The 22520-nt window shown below is 38.2% G+C and overlaps 1 protein-coding gene across 1 annotated transcript in view; it reads right to left on the bottom strand.

The window, feature by feature from the left end:
• Positions 1-1498: 1498 nt before the first annotated feature.
• SI (sucrase-isomaltase) overlaps positions 1499-22520 on the bottom strand; it is a 113407-nt gene continuing 92385 nt past the window's right edge. Inside the window, exons 44-47 of the mRNA XM_005895337.3 lie at positions 19486-19574; positions 5017-5066; positions 4391-4558; positions 1499-1567 (exon numbers count right to left, since the gene is read on the bottom strand). Coding sequence (XP_005895399.2) covers positions 1499-1567; positions 4391-4558; positions 5017-5066; positions 19486-19574 — 376 coding nt within the window. The remainder of the gene's footprint in view (positions 1568-4390; positions 4559-5016; positions 5067-19485; positions 19575-22520) is intronic.

Here is a 22520-nt window from a genome sequence, read left to right as displayed (position 1 = left end):
CACTCTGTATAATGGGCTCCAGTTTCATCCATCTCATTAGAACTGATTCACATGAATTCTTTTTAATGGCTGAGTAATACTCCATTGTGTATATGTACCATAGCTTTCTTATCCATTCATCTGCTGATGGACATCTAGGTTGCTTCCATGTCCTGGCTATTATAAACAGTGCTGCGATGAACATTGGGGTACACGTGTCTCTTTCCCTTCTGGTTTCCTCAGTATGTATGCCCAGCAGTGGGATTGCTGGATCATAAGGCAGTTCTATTTCCAGTTTTTTAAGGAATCTTCACACTGTTCTCCATAGTGGCCCAGAGGGATGGTATGGGGAGGGAGGAGGGAGGAGGGTTCAGGATGGGGAACACATGTATACCTGTGGCGGATTCATTTCGATATTTGGCAAAACCAGTACAATATTGTAAAGTTTAAAAATAAAATAAAATTTTAAAAAAATTTAAAAAAAGAAAGGAAAAAAAATACCAATGAATATTATTTTAAATCATGACTTAGTCATTCAACCAGAATGAATGAGCTAAGGTAATTTATTCAGCTAATTAAATAAATAGATTGTAATGTTTTTTTCTCCTATCCATAAAGGAAAGCTAGAGGAAGAAATCTGGATTTCTGCCCTGGCCTGAAGCTTGTGTCCGCCTTCCCCAAATTCATATGTTGAACCCCTAATTTCTGACAAATTGGTATCTAGAGATGACAACTTTGGGACATATACAGTCATATGGGTGGAGCCCTCATGAATGGAAATAGTGTCCTATAGGAAGAGATGTCAGAGAGCTCAGATCTTTTCTCTTTGCTTTCTGCTATGTGGGGACACAAGGAGAAACTGACTGTCTGCAAAGCAGAAAGAGGGCCCTCACCAGACACCAGATCTGCTGGTGCCTTGATCTCAAACTTCCCAGAACTGTGAGAAATACATTTTTATTGTTTAAGCCACACAATCTATGGTAAATTCTTACAGCAACCCAAACTAAGACAATTTCCTTTTGGAAAATAAAGAAAAATGTACATTATTTATATTTAAATACATTTTATTTTTTGTTTTCTAATTAAATGTACAGAATAAGAAATAATTAAATCTGATGACAATTGGTGGTGCGTAACTTAAATCTACTAAACATTGAAGAAAATGTCATATAAAATTACAAAATTTTTGCTTAATTTAAAAATCACCTGTTTTAACTATATCTTAGTTACACACACATGTATTTAGTAATTAGATTACAGTTTCAGCTGATACTTAGTAAAAGCAACTAGAACCATTAAATTCTACTAAATATATTTAAAAATTGAATCTAGGCCATGTTAATAGTATATAATTAATATTAATATTGATGAACACTCTGCAATAACTTTAGATAGATGTTATTAAAATCATATTTTACATAATATAAGAAACAAGTGAAGAGGGTAAACTGTAAGTAAGGTGATGAAGCTTAAATCCAGGTGTTAATTTCTCTTTGACAACTCGGACTGATGGTGATCTTCATGACCAGTTGACTTCTATTGGTTCATCTAGCGTAACATTATTCCCTGTTAGATCAATGTCTAATATCTTAAAAAAGAAAAAAAAAACAAAAATGGTAATTAATTGTTTAATCAGAACTGTGGGTTTTTTTTTCAACAAAAACTAATTCCATAAATAAATACTTTATAAGTAAACACATTATAGCTTGTTTTTCTTTCCTATTTTGATGAATTTTTACTTCAGAGAGTTTGCAACCATTTCAGTAGTACTTCCAGCCCAACCACCCATTATACAGATGATGAAAATAAGTCTCAAAGAGGGCGAATAGCTGTCAAAACACAATCAGAAACTATTTACCGGTTATTTCTACAACTTTTCTCTTTCTCTATGACTCATAAATACTCAATTATAATTGCATTACATATACCTCTATGCTTTCTGCCCTCAAATATTATCCAGTCATCTACACACAGAATTTAGATTTTGGTAATATGCTTCCTTTTGCATCGGTCTCAAAGGGCTTTATGCTGAATTTATTGCCAATGATTTCATTGCATGTATGTTACTTTCTTTCACTGGAGAGAATCTCTATCAGACCATATAGGGACTAAGTAGGGAGGTGACTAATGAAGCAGCTGTACTTAAATAATCATCTGTAATATAATGAATTCACTAGACTTTCCCATTGCTCTGATACACTCACATGACTCTCAGTGCCTTTAGCTCAGAAAGTTGGATTCAATCATCAAATATGTAAGAGAAGAAGAAGATTATGAGCATTCCTTTACTGCTAACCAAATACCAAGTATGCACGTAGGGACATTATACAATTTATTCTTTATTAGAGCACCTTAGAATTTCCCACACATTATAGTAGAAGAGTTTAAAACATAACAGGTAAATAATGTTCTTAGTATCTAACAGCTAGATTTGAAACTGATCCATCTTATACAAAAACCTAAGAAAATTCTTTTATTTCAAACATGAAGAACAAACCCATGCATCTCATAGCTCTTAATAGCTGCATAGATGGCAACTAGGCGTAATCGTTGCTAGGTAAATATTTTTAAAATTGCACTGATACAGCAATTAAATCATCTTTTGTATGTTATTCCTACACCCATGGGCAAGGGTCACCAAGTTAGAGAAAGAAATTGATCACTCCTTCCTTTTCCCATATATCTATAAAACCTTATAAAACAGAAGGTGTTCATAAATATTTGTTTTATTTAAATGTACTTAGAAGGGATTGCTCCATTTTTTGGTAAACTTAACATCTTCTTTTAGAATCATTGAGATTATAAAATATTAAAAAAATATTCTTAATATTTAAAATTCTTTGTGAATATTTGAAAGCAGTGGAATGAACTTTTCTTTATAAATAGTGATTTTTTTTAATGCCAAGTATTTGGTCAAAATTAACTTGAAATAATACTTCATATGTTAAAATACCTTATTTGACATTGCTTAACTGACTGTATTTAGTTTTACAGTAAAAGTTGTGAGCTTTATTTTTCACCATTGTAGAACAATGAACAAGAACAAGAAAGAACAAGAAAATAAATAAGGGAAACCATCATTCTTTAATCTCATTGAAAACTGGGTTATTAAAAGAAATGCTGATTTCTGACTATGATGGATAATTATTGACTGTTTATTCTTGGGGAATTAATTTTCCCTTTCAAGCCCAGTTTCCTAGACTGTCATATAAGACTGCTGGACTAAACCACTGATTCCCATACTATAGAATTTTATAAACCAGTAAAAATTTAAGAAGAAAAAAATGAGGGTGAGGTGCTAAGTTATCAACTTTTATTCTACCATAGAGGGACACAAAATACATAAAACTCTAATTTCTCAAACTCTATAGAGTTTAAAGAAATTTAATGTCAAGGTAGTAATTAAGACTCAGATATATATGAAAGGGGAAATTCTGATTGCCTATAGAATAGCAGTAATAATAGGATAGATGCTAAATTTCAACAGAATGAAATGACTTTTCAGGTGCTGTTCAACTCTCACAACTTGTAAAATTATGAAAACCTAAAATTGTGTCCAAGACACAATTATTTTCTTTTTCAGTTGTAGTCAGCCAAACAACTAGCTGTTTTGTAAATTATGTTCACTGAAGTGGTCAGTTGATTAAAAAGCCAGTTGTTTTCATTCAGCTTTAAACACAAAACAGGTATGTGTACACACACTTAACGTTTTAGCAGTTTAGATGTAGCCTTGAACTTGGATCAAACAAAACAGTTCATGGATTCTAAAATATATGTTCTTTAAAATCTATTTTTGTAGAATTTAGGATGAGAAAGAGTTTAAGAGATTTTTTACTTGCATATTCTTATTTAATAGGAAAGAAAAAGAAACACTGAAATTATTTAATCAAAATAAAAAGCTCATTACTAGCAGCAAAGGGACTTTAACATAAGAATCCTGAGTCCTTATTTAATGTTTGATTCATATCCTTGTACTGTATGCCATATTATTCATAGATGTTAATTGATAATTCTATTCATTTTGAAAGGGCTTTCAAGTATAATTTATCCAAGACATATTAAATGTTCAAATGTGAGCATTTTGTTTTAGAAAACCATTAGGTTTTGAGGCACTTTATCGTAAAGGGATGAAAATAATTTAGAGGTTTAATGTTAATTTTGCTTTGATTATGTCAGAACAATTATAAAATAGATTCCACTAGGTTGATTTCTATGACAAGTTACCAAGGATGATAATATAGAAATATGTATGAAAGTTTAATGAAAATAAATAAATAAGGACAGTAATAGGTTGTGTTTTTTTGTTTGTTTGTTTGTTTGTTTGTTTTTTTAGATCTAAGAAATGTAAGAGGTTCACACAGGTATTTTGAATAGTTCCTTTTAAAAAGACACATTTTCTTCTGTCAATTACCTCCAGGTTTGGGTCTTCAGTAAAATTAACAGACTCTTTATTTCCGTTGTGTGTGAGAGTAACCTCACTAACACGCATCTTTTCTTTCCCCCATATGTGGATATATCCAAGCCTCATTTCATTTCTGTTTATGTAACCATTTTTCAGTATAGTGCTCGTCAAGATGGTCTATGAAGACAAAGAAAAAGAAATCATTTGAACCTTTCATCTAGCAAGAGCAATTAAATCTTTTGTTGTTGTTGTTTAGTTGGTAAGTCATGTCCAACTCTTTGCGACCTTATGGACTTTAGCCTGCCAAGCTCCTCTGTCCATGTGATTTCCTAGGCAAGAATACTGGAGTGGGTTGCCATGCCCTCCTCCAGGGGAATCTTCCCAACCCAGGTATTGAACCATTGGCAGGTGGATTCTTTACCACTGAGCCACCAGGGAAGTCCCATTAAATATTTAAAAAGCATATATATGTTAACCAAACTATATCAATATTTCATAGTATACAGATTGTTTATTCATATATTTAAAAGAGGTATATTATATAACATACATAGTATGTAAATACAAAACATGGCATAAAACTTCAAATATTATTTAACACAATTGCATATAAATGATCCGTAATGAATACATACCTTATTTAAATTAAATTGTACCAAGGAATATAGGTCTCTTTCATAGGTGTCTATGGGAAAAAAAGAGTGATGTATTTATATTTCCAAAAAATAATCTGTAGTAAATACTAGCATATTTTTCTTTTCTTTCACAGTACAAAGGATACCAAATACCATCAATGTATATCTTATTCTGTCTAAGTTTATGTATCATTCAAACACATTCTGAGGAGCACTGAAATATGAAGAATAAGTCATGTATCCATGTAGACAGAGTCCTACATGGATAGGCAGATTGATGTGTGTGTGTTTGTGTGTGGGAGAGTAACTCTAGGGGAGACACAGATCTAAACACTTCTCTAGGAGGGTGGAAGAAGTATAAGAATAAACAGAATTAGGTGTGATAATCAGCGACACTTCCTGGCCATCTTGATGGCTGAGAATAACAACATAAAGGAAAAAGAATATGATGGCAACTTATCTTAGTGTCATTTGAGAAAAATATTCATTGTTAGAGATTATTAACAGGAAAATTGAAATCAAATGGATAAAACATAGGCTTTATAATCATCACTTTAAATTAGGTATAATCTTGCCATGCTAAGTCGCTTCAGTCGTGTCCGACTCTGTGCGACCCCATAGACGGCAGCCCACCAGGCTCCGCGATCTCTGGGATCCTCCAGGCAAGAATACTGGAGTGGGTTGCCACCTCCTTCTCCAATGCATGAAAGTGAAAAGTGAAAGGGAAGTTGCTCAGTCGTGTCCAACTCCTAGCGACCCCATGGACTGCAGCCTACCAGGCTCCTCTGTCCATGGGATTTTCCAGGCAAGAGTGCTGGAGTAGGGTGCCATTGCCTTCTCCAAATCTTGCCATACTGAAAATCAATTAAAAATGTAATCTTAGAGCTAAAATTTATTTAGTATCTGTCAAATTCTAACTACTTTATCACTATGCTGTAAGAAATGTATTATTATTTTTCCTACTGTATAGAAGAGAGAAATGAGTCCCAGAGAAATTAAATAAATAGCTCAAAATGAAACAACTAATTAATATCAAGTCTGAACTTATCTCCGGTTTTCTCTGATTTCTATGATTGTGTTCATATGTAAAACCACACAAACATGTAAGACAGAAAATCAAAAGTAGAGTCAAAGGCATGATGAAAACAATTATTAGGATAACATTGAAAAAGTAACAAATTTTAATTCCTTCTTCTATTACCATGCCAGCATTGTATTCATTAATTCTCTGAAGAATAAAATGCTTAATTGGATAATAATTTTGTTTATAAAAAATTAAATTATATTCTCTGTAAACTTTTTCTCTATAAATAGATTAATTCATATATGATTTAATAACACATTTGAGGCCAAAAAATTAGACTAATTTTAAAATACATAAGTATAACAAGTTTTTAAGAGCAATTTTTAAGTACAGATCTATGAGATGAAAGAAAGCAAAAGTGACAGCTATTAAGAGCATATGAACAGTTTTTTTTGTTTTTAATGAATAAGAGAAAGATACCACGTATGATCTTACTTCAAGGTAGACATATGTTTATTTCACTAAGATGAGTAGGACAAATTAATATTTTACTAAACTACAACCTTATTAGCTAGAACAGTCAAAATTTACTTAATATACCCACATTTCAAAATAAGTTTATTTTGCTTTATCTTATTTTTGTTTTTTGAGAAATATACATGTCTACAAATAAAAGTGATTGGGACAGAGGAAAGGGACCAGATAGACGATTAAATAGTTAATTCCACTAGGGAATTTTAAGTTTAAAAAAAAAAAAAAAAAAGAAGAAGAAAGAAAATCCTGTAACCTAATGATCACTCAGGAAAATAGGTTTGCTTAACTACAAAATCAAGCAGGCTTGCTTAGCAACAAAACCATACAATGCAAGCATGAGACATGGTCCAAAAGAATAAAACAAAAGTGGAGTGAAACCCACACCCTGCTCAGTAAGATCAGTAAGTTAATGAATCCTGGGACAAGCTTTTATGCACACACTAAAAACAAAAATATAAGGAAAAGATGACATTACACTGAAACCTGAGATAATTTACTATATTTTAGTATGTTACCCCCTTTTTGCTCATTTCCACTGTGCCATGACAGTCCCCATTTGACCATGTAGGAATAAGAAAACTCCCTCCCTTGCCTGATGTGGAGGAGGAGCTGATGTTGGAAGCTTGATGTCTACTCAAGAATGAGGAAGAAGGTGGTCTTTTCTCCCTCCCCACCTCTCCTTTGATTATAAAACAGTAGCCCACTAAGTTCTCAGTGCAACATCCTCTTGCCCACCTGCTTATAAACCTCACAAGAGCCCAATTCTTGCATCTTATTGAGAATCCTCTTGCTTAATTCTTTCTGCCCTGAAACATAAAGAATTGGAGCCTCCCAAAACACATTTTTACAGTTTCAATAGTATTCCTTAAAATTTAAATATACTTAAAAGAAAATTTTATTTAGATATCTAGTTTATTGGATAGGTTGGCAAGCTTGTTGTAAGAGAAAATTTCTTCAGAGATTCTGATCTAATAAATCCAAAGATTCCAAGCATTTGCTATGTATTGTTGTTGCTATTCATTTAAGAAATTTCAGAGGATTTGCTGAAACCTTTATAATTACTTATAACAAATATACTGAGATTGTGAAATATAACCAAACTAGTAGATAGAATGGGTCAGAACAACTTTGTATGTTTGTATAAAGAGAACATAGAGAAATATATGAATTCTGCTCACTTTTCAGTGATAAAACAAAAGAAAAACCTGCCATGAAACTTCAACAGAGTAAAGGTTTTACCAAGTTCTTTCATCTATATCTTAGCTTGATAGAAATAGCTGTATTAAAAAAAAAAAAAAAAACTAAGAGAAGCCTTGTCTCCCTACTGTTAAAATGAATTATCTAAATTTGCTAGAGAGTGAGATTCAAATATCCCAAGACAAGCATGCAAATTATGCATAACTCAACTTTATACCCCTGGAGAATTGTAGGCAAATTCAAAGTGCCTCCTAGTGAGGAAGAAAGGCTATAAACTTTGTAGACCCTCAGTTAATGTGTTAATGAAGTTCAGGGCTCTGAAAACAAGATTTTATTTAACTAATAGCAGTTCAGTCACTTTCTAATTCACAAAATACTAGGAAAAGCTTATTTATTTATTTATTTATTTTGAGGCTTGCTTATTACCATATGATTCTTATATCACTTTCTGATATAGATTACTTACTAATAGATTCCTATTTCTTATGGTTGTAGAATATTAACTATGATTAACCTGAAAAGACGAAAGAAAGATGTCTTTGCTATTAATGAAAAATCTCTCATCTATGGATAATGTATTTAAATTGTAGTAAACTGTCCTACAGCTCCACACAGATGTTAGTTGCTATGACTAAGAGCCATGTCAAGAGAATACTTAGATCCCCATCTTAGGGAGCTGACATTGCTAATCCTCTAACAGTGTTTATTTAACAGTGAAATAATAACCTGGGGGCACTGACTCAAAGGCAGATTTCTGGGCCTTTCCTTAACTTAATGGAATTTGGATGGCCTTAGAATATCCATTCTTTACAAACTTCTCAGGAAGCAGAGCACACACTGCTAAAAGTTTAGCAGTTAAGTCTGATTTTGAGGAATAGCCATGGAGTAAACAAAGATTTAAATTTAAATCCTCAAACTTTTCATGTAAAAAACTGTAAAATATTAAAAAAGAAAAACAAAAAAGCAAAAGCTATAGCCATAAAGCATACAGACTAAGTTTAAATTTGTTTCTGAACTATCTCATGTTTTAAAGGCATCGTTATGCATCAATATGTGCACATGGGAAAGTGGCTTTTCAACTCAGCTGACCGCACACATACTGAATGTCTATTATGCAAACAGAACTGGCTAATTCTGGGAATACAAAGATGATCAGTATACCATCCCTGTCCACACAAATCTCTTTGTTATCTAGAGGTTGACCATAGGGATTACATATATTTAGGATAAGAAGAACATCTTTAAATATTTGTAAGTCTATTTTTAAGTTGACTCAAATATTTATTAAACTATTTTAGCTCTCAATCACATTATTGGCTTTTTTTGTACTCAGCTTCCAAAGCACAATAATAGGTAACCAAAAAATAATGTGAGATAATATGTATGTTATCAGTTATATTTAATCTCCTGTTGAGTAGTCATTGCTATTTTGGACTCCTTTTTCCTACTCTAACTACTTAGTGAGTGAAGTCGCTCAGTCGTGTCTGACTCTTAGCAACCCCATGGACTGCAGCCCACCAGGCTCCTCTGTCCGGAGGAGACAGACATGACAAAATGCAGTATTTGGATGCAATCTCAAAAATGACAGAATGATCTCTGTTCGTTTCCAAGGCAAACCATTAACTATCACAGTAATCCAAGCCTATGCCTCAACCAGTAACACTGAAAAAGCTGAAGTTGAATGGTTCTATGAAGACCTACAAGACCTTTTAGAACTAACATCCCAAAAAAGATGTCCTTTTCATTATAGGGGACTGGAATGCAAAAGTAGGAAGTCAAGAAACACCTGGAGTAACAGGCAAATTTGGTCTTGGAATACAGAATGAAGCAGGGCAAAGGCTAATAGCGTTTTGCCAAGAGAATGCACTGGTCAAAGCAAAACCCTCTTCCAACAACACAAGAGAAGACTCTACACATGGACATCACCAGATGATCAACACCAAAATCAGACTGATTATATTCTTTGCAGCAAAAGATGGAGAAGCTCTATACAGTCAGCAAAAACAAGACTAGGAGCTGACTGTGGCTCAGACCATGAACCTCTTACTGCCAAATTCAGACTTAAATTGAAGAAAGTAGGGAAAACCACTAGAACATTCAGGTATGACCTAAATCAAATCCCTTATTATTATACAGTGGAAGTTAGAAATATATTTAAGGGACTAGATCTGATAGACAGAGTGCCTGATGAACTATGGATGGACATTCGTGACATTGTACAGGAGACAGGGATTAAGACCATCCCCAGGGAAAAGAAATGCAAAAAAGCAAAATGGCTGTCTGAGGAGGCCTTACAAGGAGCTCTGAAAAGAAGAGAAGTGAAAAGCAAAGGAGAAAAGGAAAGATATAAGCATCTAAATGCAGAGTTCCATAGAATAACAAGGAGAGATAAGAAAGCCTTCCTCAGTGATCAATGCAAAGAAATAGAGGAAAACAACAGAATGGGAAAGACTAGAGATCTCTTCAAGAAAATTAGAGATACCAAGGGAATATTTCATGCAAAGATGGGCTTGATAAAGGACAGAAATGGTATGGACCTAACAGAAGCAGAAGATATTAAGAAGAGGTGGCAAGAATACACAGAAAAACCGTACAAAAAAGAGCTTCATGACCCAGATAATCACAATGGTGTGATCACTGACCTAGAGCCAGACATCCTGGAATGTGAAGTCAAGTGGGCCTTAGAAAGCATCATTACAAATAAAGCTAGTGGAGGTGATGGAATTCCAGTTGAGCTATTCCAAATTCTGAAAGATGATGCTGTGAAAGTGCTGCACTCAATATGCCAGCAAATTTGGAAAACTCAGCAGCGGCCACAGGACTGGCAAAGGTCAGTTTTCATACCAATCCCAAAGAAAGGCAATGACAAAAATGCTTAAACTACTGCACTCATTGCATTCATCTCAAATGCTAGTAAAGTAATGCTCAAAATTCTCCAAGCAGGCTTCAGCAATAATGTGAACCGTGAACTTCGAGATGTTCAAGCTGGTTTTAGAAAAGGCAGAGGAACCAGAGATCAAATTGCCAACATCCGCTGGATCATTGAAAAAGCAAAAGAGTTCCAGAAAAACATCTATTTCTACTTTACTGACTATGCCAAAGCCTTTGACCATGTGGATCACCATAAACTGTAGAAAATTCTTAGAGATGGAAATATCAGACTACTTGACCTGCCTCTTGAGAAACCTATATGCAGGTCAGGAAGCAACAGGTAGAACTGGACATGGAAAAACAGACTGGTTCCAAATAGGAAAAGGAGTACTTCAAGGCTGTATATTGTCACACTGCTTATTTAACTTATATGCAGAGTACATCATGAGAAGTGCTGGGCTGGATGAAGCACAAGCTGGAATCAAGATTGCCGGGAGAAATATCAATAACCTCAGATATGCAGATGACAGCACCCTTATGGCAGAAAGTGAAGAGGACCTAAACAGCCTGTTGATGAAAGTGAGAGAGGAGAATGAAAAAGTTGGCTTAAAGCTCAACATTGAGAAAACGAAGATCATGGCATCTGATTCTGTCACTTCAAGGGAAATAGATGGGGAAACAGTGGAAACAGTGTCAGACTTTATTTTTTGGGGCTTCAAAATCACTGCAGATGGTGACTGCAGGCATGAAATTAAAAGACGCTTACTTCTTGGAAGGAAAGTTATGACCAATCTAGATAGCATATTGAAAAGCAGAGATATTACTTTGCCAACAAAGGTCCGTCTAGTCAAGGCTATGGTTTTTCCAGTGGTCATGTATCGATGTAAGAGTTGGACTGTGAAGAAAGCTGAGCATCAAAGAAGTGATGCTTGAACTGTGGTGTTGGAGAAGACTCTTGAGAGTCCCTTGGACTGCAAGGAGATCCAACCAGTCCATCTTAAATGAGATCAGTCCTGGGTGATCATTGGAAGGACTGATGCTAAAGCTGAAACTCCAATACTCTGGCCACCTCATGTGAAGAGTTGACTCACTGGAAAAGACCCTAATGCTGGGAGGGATTGGGGACAGGAGGAGAAGGGGACGACAGAGGATGAGATGGTTGGATGGCACCACCAACTCAATGTACATGAGTTTGAGTGAATTCCGGGAGTTGGTGATGAACAGGGAGGCCCTTCGTGCTGCGATTCATGGGGTTGCAAATAGTTGGACATGACTGAGCGACTGAACTGAATGGGGTAGGAAGGGAGACAGGTTATAATGCTCAGGAGGACCTGAAATTTGTTAATAGTTACAACATGGGGAAAGGAAGGATGATAAGGGTCTGGTTTTTCCATTCCTGCATTCCAAGATCCTCCTTGGTTTTATATGCTCTTTTGTCCTTGGGTCACCACACTTAATTCCTTTATAATCTCTCATTTCTTGTTTCTTTGAACCCCTTGCAAACAGGCGAGCAGCAGTGTGTGCAATTGAGGGACTCTGGCAGGGGCTACTTAGTAGCTGTTGCCCAAGCAAGCGGGGGTTCTTTGTCCTTAACCTGCTTTGTGCCAAGGATCAGGCCAATTAAAACTGTGAGCACAGGTCAGGTATTTAGCAGATTTTCCAGCAGGTTATGAAGGCGATTCCTTGGCACGATTTTCCCACTCTTTTTTCCTCCTTGTCTTCATCTCCTCTCTCCATCTATGCAACTGTTTACAAAATATTGGACAGGTCATCATTTTTCAATTACTGAAGGTTGTGTTTGAAACTGATTACCTAAGATTGGGACTCAAATCTACGTGGCAGGGACTGTGCTATGCTTAGTCAGTCAGTCGCATCTGACTGGGACTTGACCCTAGCCAAAATGTACAGTGCCTGGTCTTAGGACCTAATGAAGCTCAGGCTCTTGATGTCATTGCAAAAACGTCAGTGAGAGACACAGTGATAGGTAAGAGGTGTATTTGTTTGGATTTAGAGAGGAGCACAGGCCACAGGGGGCAAGTTCCAGTGCTGTGGCCATGGAATGTGGTGTGGTTAGTTTTTGTGAGCTGGGTGATTTCATATGCTAATGAGTAGGAGGATCATTCCAACAATTGGGGAATGCCTTGGAACAGTCATGATGCCTCTGTGTGTGTCATTTAGCTTTCAGATTAAGAGGCAAGTTTTAGTTAAATTTGATAAATTTGACTTGTGTGTCATCTTGGGCCCATTTGATTTTAATCAGTTGACTTGTGTGTCATCTTGGACCCATTTGATTTTAATCAGTTTATGTTAGACCTTGGGCTATGTCATTCTTTCAAAGGTTGTGCCCTGCTCCCTTAGCTCCTGTTTCATGCTCTTTTCCTAAGCCCTATCAGGGCCCACAGTGTTGCCTCTATAATCTCCTGGAGGGAAAACCAGAAAATAGCTTGCCCTTGGGAGGGAAATACTGTATAATATCCAATCTCTCTAGATATTCCAGCCTTCATCTTCCATGTTTTGTACAACATGTGCAACAACGGTATTCTCAGTGAACTCACTAGGGCTGGTGACAGGCACACAATGCCTGCTAGAAGTCTGTCTGTTGGTGGCATCCCTTTAAGGGCAATTGGGCTTCCATGGATAATGTTTGCCACTTGGTGAGTTAGCCCTGCAGGCCATTTGGGCCCAAACCCTTATCATCCTTCTCTTAAATTTATAAACGTACCCTCAGATCAAATCTCCTCTCCACTTTTATGGAACATCTGTTCTGTTGCTTCTTACCAATTTGTTCTTAAGCCACTTACTAACTCCTACAACCAGAACTCTGTTCTCTTGTAGGCATTGCTCCACCCTGCTTATGATTAAAATATTCTTAATGCCCCTAACAGGACCAGATAACCCAATCCTTTGTCATTACTTATTATTACCTAAAGTGGGTCTATGACAATGAAATATTTACCACTGGAAACATCCTAAACTGCTCTTATGGAGGACTAGAGGAAGAAATCAGTGCCTTACATTCCCTCAGAGCAATAACAGGATAAGGCTTATGGCTGTTTCCCCAGGTTCCCAGTTTCAGGCCATAGCTTTGTATTGCTTTACATCATGGTATCTATTCCCATCTGTGGTGGAGAAACCGGCAATGATTTAAGATTACAACCCCTTAATCCTAAGCAGCAGTAGTCATGCTGGATACCTTGGGGACGCCCAACTCCAGCCTGGGATCCCAGGAGGTTGATCTGCCTCAACCTGCCTAGGGATCTGGTCCCTGGGAGGTTGTCACACCTCAATCTGCTCAGAGATCTGCCAATCCAGGGGTTCCAGGAGGTTGACATATCTCGACCTGCCCAGGGACCCAATTTTTGGGAGGCTGACATGCCTCGACCTGCCTGGGGATTTGATCTTCAGGAGGCTGTCATGTCTCAGCCGGTCTGGAGATCTGCACCCTGACCTGGAGAAGCCTGGCTCTCAGGTTGCAACAGAACTTGGTAGGATACATTTCAGAAAGATTCACCCCTAAGGAAGTCCACCCGTAAAAATAGAAGGAGGCCTACTCTTTTTTTTTTTTCCCCTCCCTGTCATCACTATCTTTTTTCAGGTAGGAAATAACCAATCCACTTCCTAACAGACACCCTTGAGATGCACCCTTGAGATAACCAGAAGCTGTTCAATCCTCTAACCTTAAGGAGAAGTTGCTTAAAATTCTTTGTGCCATTGCCTGGCCATGGTATCCTCAGGGATAAGGAACTCTTGCCTGAGTATGGAAGTTTAAATTACAATACGATCCTGCAGCTAGACTTATTCTGCAAAAGACAAGAGAAATGGACATAGATACCCTGTCCAAATTTTCTCCTGACTAAGTGATATGAAGGAACTCTGTCTTAAGTATGGGATTGTATACCTGAAAGTGAGCTGACTAGGCAAATGGTGTTAGGCACAGACAACCAAGAGAAGGAACCCCGCCCCTCCCCCCCTGCCTGCCGCCCCCATGAAGGCTTACTTCCCATGGCTCCCGAGTTGCCTGGTGCTCCTTCCTTGTATTCAAAATTGCCCCCATATCCAGGATCACCCCCTCCACAAAAACCAACTTGAGTACGTCACTTAGTTGAAACTGGAGGAGAATTCAGACCAACCCGGGTCCATAAGCCCTTCTCCCTCTGAGAACTAAGATAGATCAAACCAGGCCTGGGAAGCTATACAGATGACCCAGGCAAATATACAGATACATTGCAACACATTACCTTAGCCTTTGATTTAACGTGAAAGGACATCATGGTCATATTTAGTCAAACTTTTTCTGACCCTGAGTATGCTGGGGTATTAAAGGAAGCATGAAGGTATGCTAGGGGGCTTCACAGGTCAAGCGATAAATACGCAGTGGGGGAAACTGCGGTCCCCTCATCAGGTCCTAATTGGAATTATAATAATATATAATATGGGAATTATAATAACCCTAAGAACATCTGAGAAAGGGATTATTTTCTGATCTGTGTAAAGGCAGGACTAAAAGCAGCCCAGCAAAAAGTAATCAGCTATGCCTGATTACTCAAGAGCCCAATAAGAACACCATTGCCTTTCTGGAAAGGCTAAAAGAGGCCTTCCAAAGTTTACCAATCTGGACTTAGATTCTTAAGAGGGACAGGTGATTTTAAAGGACAAATTCCTGTCCCAATGTGCATTAGACATCAGGATAAAGTTATAACAGCTACAGCAGCAGGACCCTGCTACCTCTTTAGATGAGAAGGTCCAGACAGCCACCATACCTTTTATAACAGAGAACAGGAAAGGGAGGAGCCAAGGCCCAGGAAAGGGAGAAAAGGAAAGAGACAAGGCATGCCCAGGTGCTGACTGCCCTCCAGGGAAGCCCTATGGCAAACACCCAGCCCTTAAAGGACAAGGCAGGGGGCAAATACCTCAATTATAGACAAGTGGGACATTGGGCCAAAGTGTCCAAACCATGACAAGTTTCCTAAAATGGCTTGCTACAAATGCCATCAGTTGGGGCATTAGGTGGCACTCTGTCCTTGGGACACAAGAGCCTAAAGTCAAGCGCCAAGCCTTCCCTTATGATGGTTCAACAGGACTGAAGCAGCCCACTTCAGCCAGCCCACATGTCACAGATAACCATCACAGGGCTGGAGCCAAGGGTGCAATGGGATATGGCAGGTAGGTCCGAGAATTCCTTGGTTGACACAGGGGCTACCTAGTCTGTCCTGACCTCCTACTCTGGAGCCTTCTCCTCCCAAACTTTTACCATTTTGAGTGCTACAGGAAAAGCAATTACAAAAAGATTCACCTGAGCACTTCTTTGTTGCTAGGATGGACAAATATTTTCCCACCAGTTTCTGGTGGTCCCTGAGTGTCCTATTCCCTTATTGGAAAGACATCTTTCCCTGCCTTTGAAATCTTGCAGCTATTGCAGTCCTAATAGAAGATGCTTTAAAACACTCTTTTGAGGTCAAACTATTTTTACCAGTCACCAAGTGAAACAACTCCTGAATGGGAGAGGCCATTTATGGATGTCTGATCAAAGGATCCTCAGATATCAAGTAGTGCTAATGGAAAATCCAGGCCTGACTATATCCCCTTGTGAGGTTCTTAACCCAACTACCCTCCTGCCTACCTCTGAGGTCTCTCTTCTCTTTCACTCTTGCCTAGAAACCTTGGACCACTGGACAAAACCCAAGAGGGATTGTCAGAAAATCTTCTGACCAATCCTGAGGAAATCATGTACACTGACGGAAGCAGCTTTGTCTTGGACAGAAAAAGAAGAACTGGATATGCAGTAGCCTCCAATTTTGAGATCACAGGTGCTAAACATTTGCCACCAGTTACTTTGGCCCAATTAGCTGAACTCATAACCCTGACTTGAGCTTTAGGGCTGAGAAAAGGAAAAAGAGTAGCCATTTACACTGACTCCAAGTATGCCTTTGTGGTGCTATATACACACTGCTATTTGGAAAGAAAGAGAACACTTGACCACCTGAGGGTTCCCAATGAAATATGGTGATCAAATCCTTAGGCTCTTGAAGGCAGTCCATCTGCTCATTGAGGTTTCAGTCTCCCACTCTAAAGGGAGCACAGAAGTGGTACAAGGGAAACAAGCAGCCGATCAGGCAGCTAAGAGAGCAGCATTACAGAACAATGACCTAATAGGGGTTGCCACCTTAGATCCACAGACTAATTTGCCAGAAACTCCTTCATAAACTGAAGGAGAGACTCTTAAAGCTAAGAGTGAGGGCTTTCACAAAGATCATATGAGGGTGGTTCCAAAAGGAGGGGTTCCTTTTTCTGCCTGGGAACCTTCAATGGAAGTTGGTTAACTCCTTATATGCCACTACTCATTTAGGGGAAAAGGCCCTCCAAAGATTACTAGAAAGGTCCTTCAGAGGAACAAGCCTCCAGACAACTAGAAGGCAAGTGTTCTCCTTTTGTCCCACTTGTCAGTTAAACAATGCTCAAGGAGCCCAAAGACACCAGCTGGCCCAGCCTGCCCAACAATGTGGTACCTACCCAGGAGAGGACTGGGAGAAGGACTTCACCCAGATGCCAGTTTCTCAAGGGTATAAATACCTATAAGTCATGACAGATACATTCACAGGATGGACTGAAGGCTTTCCCACCCAGACTGAGAAGGCTGAGGAGGTGGTAAAAAAAAACTGCTCTATGAAATCATTCTGAGATTTGGTCTGCCAAGATCATTACAAAGTGACAATGGGACATCATTTTCTTCTAAGGTCATCCAAGGGGTCTCTAAAGCATTGGGCATTACTTATTATCTCCATTGTGCCTGGAGGACTCGGTCTTCAGGAAAAGTAGAAAGAGCCAATCAATTATTAAAATCAGCGATTAAAAAGATAACCCAGGTGACCTCCCTGGGATGGAAGGAGGCTTTACCAATAGCTCTCCTCCACATCCATATTGCCCCTAAGGAACAGGTTGGTCTTAGTCCTTATGAGATGCTATATGGGAGATCATTTGTTTATGTCAATGACCTCTTCCTAGATCCAGAGGCTCAGACCCTCCGGTCTCATACCATGGCCACTGGGCAATTCCAACAAGATATACACTTGTGGGGTATCAACCAGGACCCAAAAGATTCTAAAGAACCACCACTATGTGCTCCAGGGACTCAAGTCCTAATTAAAATCTGGAAAGATGGGTCCCCAAAAGCTCAACTCCAGCTCACATGGAAGGGCCCCTTCCCTGTAATACTTTCTACCCCTACAGCAGTCAAGTTAACAGGATACGACTCCTGGATTCACTACTCACAAGTCAAGCCATGGAAGAAAACTGAAGAGGACAATCAGTATACCTGTGAGCCCCTGGGAGATCTCAGATACCTATTTAGAACTACAAATGAGTACCATTCTAATGAACAGCCAAAAATTAAGTTTCTGGGGATAAAATTTCTCAGGATAGCTCTAAACAGCCAGCACAGCTTGGTAAGGGTTGTACTCCAAAATAGACAAGAAATAGATCTCCTGATCCCTGAACAAGGAGGGACTTGAGCCATCTTGGATGAGATATGTTTTTTCTGGGTAAATACCTCCAGCTAAAGTTTAAGAAAGTCTCACAGTCCTCAAGAAAAACAAAACATTCAGATCCTACAGGAGCTCAAAGAATGAGCTGGAGAGTTCTTGGGGTGGCTACAATCTCTCTTTGTGGATCCTTCTTCTGGTGATGGAGGATTTGGAGCTGGCTAATGCAGAAAGCTGAGCACTGAATAATTGCTGCTTTTGAACTGTGGTGTTGGAGAAGACTCTTGAAAGTCCCTTGGATTGCAAGGAGATCCAACCAGTCCATTCTAAAAGAGATCAGCCCTGGGTGTTCTTTGGAAGGATGATGTTAAAGCTGAAACTCCAGTACTTTGGCCACCTCATGCGAAGAGTTGACTCATTGGAAAAGACTCTGATGCTGGGAGGGATTGGGGGCAGGAGGAAAAGGGGGCGACAGAGGATGAGATGGCTGGATGGCAACGCTGACTTGATGGACCTAAGTTTGAGTGAACTCTGGGAGCTGGTGATGGACAAGGAGGCCTGGTGTGCTGAGATTCATGGGATTGCAGAGTCAGACATGACTGAGTGACTGAACTGAACTGAATGCCCCTACTAATCCCTGTTATCACAATATTGATGCTGCTTGTGATTGATCCATGTATTATCAATTGTGTAACGCAGTTTGTCTCTGCCCAGGTCAATAAGCTACAACATGCAGTGCCAGTTCAATAAGGATATATAAAACTACACCCGACCATGGGGAATATCACTCACCCTTAGATAGACACCACTATAAAGACTCTGAGGCTTGAGATTAGCAAGAGGAGGAAGCCCAATACCCCTCACCATCCCAGCTCAGTAGGAAGTAGCCAGACAGACCTCGATGGAGGCCTCTATTCCCAAAGAATTTGCACTTCCCATCTCTTGAGGGGGGAATTTTAGGTACTTAGAATAGGAAAAAGGAGTCCAAAAAATAGCAGTGGCTAAAAGACAAAGAAAAAGCCTGCAAAAATAGAACAAAGGAAGGTCTTAGGACCAGAGTAAGAACCTCAGGTGAAGCAAACAGCTCTACTGGCTAGCCCAATTTACATAGGGCAGGCTCATGGGGAGGAGGAAAAAAAAATGTATAAAAAGAGGAGCCTCTGGCTTCTTTTCTCTTCTCTTCACTTCTTTTCGGTTGGCCCACCCTCACGATTCAAGGATGTATTTTCCTTTGCTTGCCAAATGAAACTGAGCTATATCACCAAGCTGTAACACTGGTCTGTCCATTGCTTCAAATTTTTGCTGCGGTGAGACAGAACTGAGGAAATTACACACTCCCCCAACACTCCTAAATGGAAGACTTACCAATAGTCTCTCCATCATCCCAAAACAGAGATCCTTGTGCCATCTGATTATCATCTGCAGCAACAATGAGCTTCATGTAATTCTGTCGGCTGTAAAAAGAATATAATTTTATCAACATTTAAAGAGTATCAAGTGTTTTATTGTATGTGTCCAAAGAACACAAATAAGAATATCAATTAAGGAGAATACAAATTGTTTTAGGAAAATAAAATAAGAGGATTTTCCTGGCTTCCTTGCTGGCTCAGATAGTGAAGAATCTGCCTGTAATGCAGAAGATCTAGGTTCAATCCCTGGCCTGGAAAGATCCTCTGGAAAAGGGAATGGCTACCTACTCCAGTATCCTTGCCTGAAGCATTCCCTGGAGAGAGGAGCCTGGTGGGATATAGTCCATGGGATCACAGAGAGTCAGATACAACTGAGTGACTAACAAGAATGGAAAGTATATAAACCACAAATCCTTCATATTTAATAGAAAATATCATGCATATCTTTTATATCAAGGATTCACCTACTATAGAAAATCAGAAGTGACCTCATTTATAATTAAAACTATGTTAAGGTTATTAATGTATTTATTTATACTTTCCATGATAATTCTGCGATTGACCATTAAACATAAAGCTATTTCAGTAGCATGTTTTAATCCTTATGACTTAAGTTATCTTCATATTTCCATATATAAATAATTTAATTATCATTGGCAGTTGTTAATAAGAATGTAAAGAGTAGCTAGTAGAAAATTGCAAATCTTCTCCTTGGATTGAGCAATACTTACCATCTTCTGCCTACAATATGCTTATTTCTGAATTAAGTATCTGCTTCCATGTTCAGTATACAAATCACTTGGTTTAACAGCCTTATACTGCCATGGAAGGATTAATTATGTTTAGCTATCTGCCTTTTCTGAACACAAATGTTAAAGGCTGTACTACTATGGAAGTCTCCTAAAATATCCAAAATATCTAAAGTTCAAATCTCCATAGCAACTTTATACTTTCCGTGTAAAGATTTTAGCATGTCTTAGCAAGTATGTATATATGTATTTCAGTTCACTGTCACTGAATTAAAATATAAGTAGATCTTATTAGCAACATGAAAATACGGTTTAACATAATTTCCCAACATACTTAAATGAGATTAAGAGAAGCTTCACAACTTTCATTCTACCCTGTATATAGAGTTTACCCTTGAACAACATATATCCAAGTAAGCACAGTTCCTCTGCACCCACAGATTCAGCCAATCACGGACTGAGTGGTACTGTACTATTTACTATTGAAAAATATCCACATATAAGTGGACTCATGTAATTTAAACCCATGTTGTTCAAAGGTTAACTGTATACCTAAATATCTTATTTACTTTACCCATTTACACACGCATACCCACCCACACACACACACACACAGAATGGCCTCTCTAGTCCTCTTTAATAACAAGGATTCTTCAAGGCACAACTTATAACTGGTATCCTTCACGAGACTCTCACTTATCAGGTGCAATTATTTTTCTCCTCTTTAATTGATATCAATATAAAGTATTGGAGGAGTACTGGAGCAGAGCATGGCAACCCACTCCAGTATTCTTGCCTGAGAATCCCCATGGACAGAGGAGCCTAGCCAGCTGCAGTTCATGAGGTTGCAAAGAGTCAGACACAACTGAGCAACTATCCACAACACAAGATAAGGTGTTGATAGAAATGGATCTGGATGGCTTTAGGAGATAGAAATAACCTATTCATGCCAGCTGGGGCTGTCAGCACATGTGAGACAAGGTACAACAGGACATGAGAAGAGGAACAGAACTGAGTCCTCTAGAATCTGAATAGCTAAGCCAGGAGTTGAACAGTGGAAATAGATCCTGTGATTGGTATCAGAGATTCATTCTTACATCAGTCATAGGAGACAGAATGGACCCACAACCCCTGGTAGATATGACACATCATTGAACAAGAGGGAGATAATGTCACATAAGTGGTCTTAGAAGATGTTCAGTTATAAATGGTAATGGATAGAAAATATGAATTAACTTTCATTGTAAAATGGGACAAGATTGATAAAAACAGGTCTGGTTCTTCTATGGACAACAGAAGATTTAGCAGTTTGAAGGAGTAGTGATATTGTCAATGGATACCTACTTTGATAAACTAAAGTGAATCAGGGAATGTGTCATAGTACTGATGGAGGAAGAAAAGGGGGACTGGAAAAGACAGAAGGAAAGGGAGGTCTTCTGAGCATTGTTTGCTTAAAATTCATAGAAAAGCTCATTTTAAAAATATACTTTAATGAATAAAATAATACTTCTTTCCACATATCAGACTCAGAAAAAATAATAAGTCTTAGGTGAGGCAGCCATTTAAAAATACAAGACCTTTGCATGTTATCAATACCTTTGCATGTTTATACAGAAGACATTAAATTTCAGTTGTTTTTTTGGTCCGGAAAACATTCCTATCATGTTGGAAGTCAATTTTACATGAGTCAAGTTTCTGCATATTTAAGTACTAACAGTTTTTCTCCCTTCAAAGCAAATAGTGGATAATTTACTCAAAGTCTATTATAAAAGGTTGAGTTTCCCAAAACTTGGCATTTCTTCATTGTGACACAAACCTCCTGCATGGACAGTATCCACCTAGGTCACTTGATATCACTCACCTATATGGGACTTGGAAGTCAAATGAAAACTGAAGGAAACATGAAGCTCATATTTCTTGCTTTGCCATGAGTAAGACCTTTGTCTCAGACACAGTAGTCATGAAACTGGCAGGCTAACCTGTAAACTTGGAAGTAGGATAAAATCTCAGACCTTTCCTGGTTCTTGACAATTCTAGCATTATGTATCTGAAAATCTAATCTGAGTTCAGTAAACACTTTGTTTTTGTTGCTGTTGATCAGTTGCTAAATCGTGTCCAACTCTTTACAACTGTAGCTGCCAGGCTCCTCTGTCCTCCACTATCTCCCTGGTGTTGCTCAATTTCATGATCCATTAAGTCGGTGATACTCTCTAATCATCTCATCCTCTACTGCCCCCTTCTC

Source organism: Bos mutus, chromosome 1 (assembly GCF_027580195.1).
Source record: "Bos mutus isolate GX-2022 chromosome 1, NWIPB_WYAK_1.1, whole genome shotgun sequence".
NCBI lineage: Eukaryota > Metazoa > Chordata > Mammalia > Artiodactyla > Bovidae > Bos > Bos mutus.
This window is presented reverse-complemented; position numbering and strand designations above follow the sequence as displayed.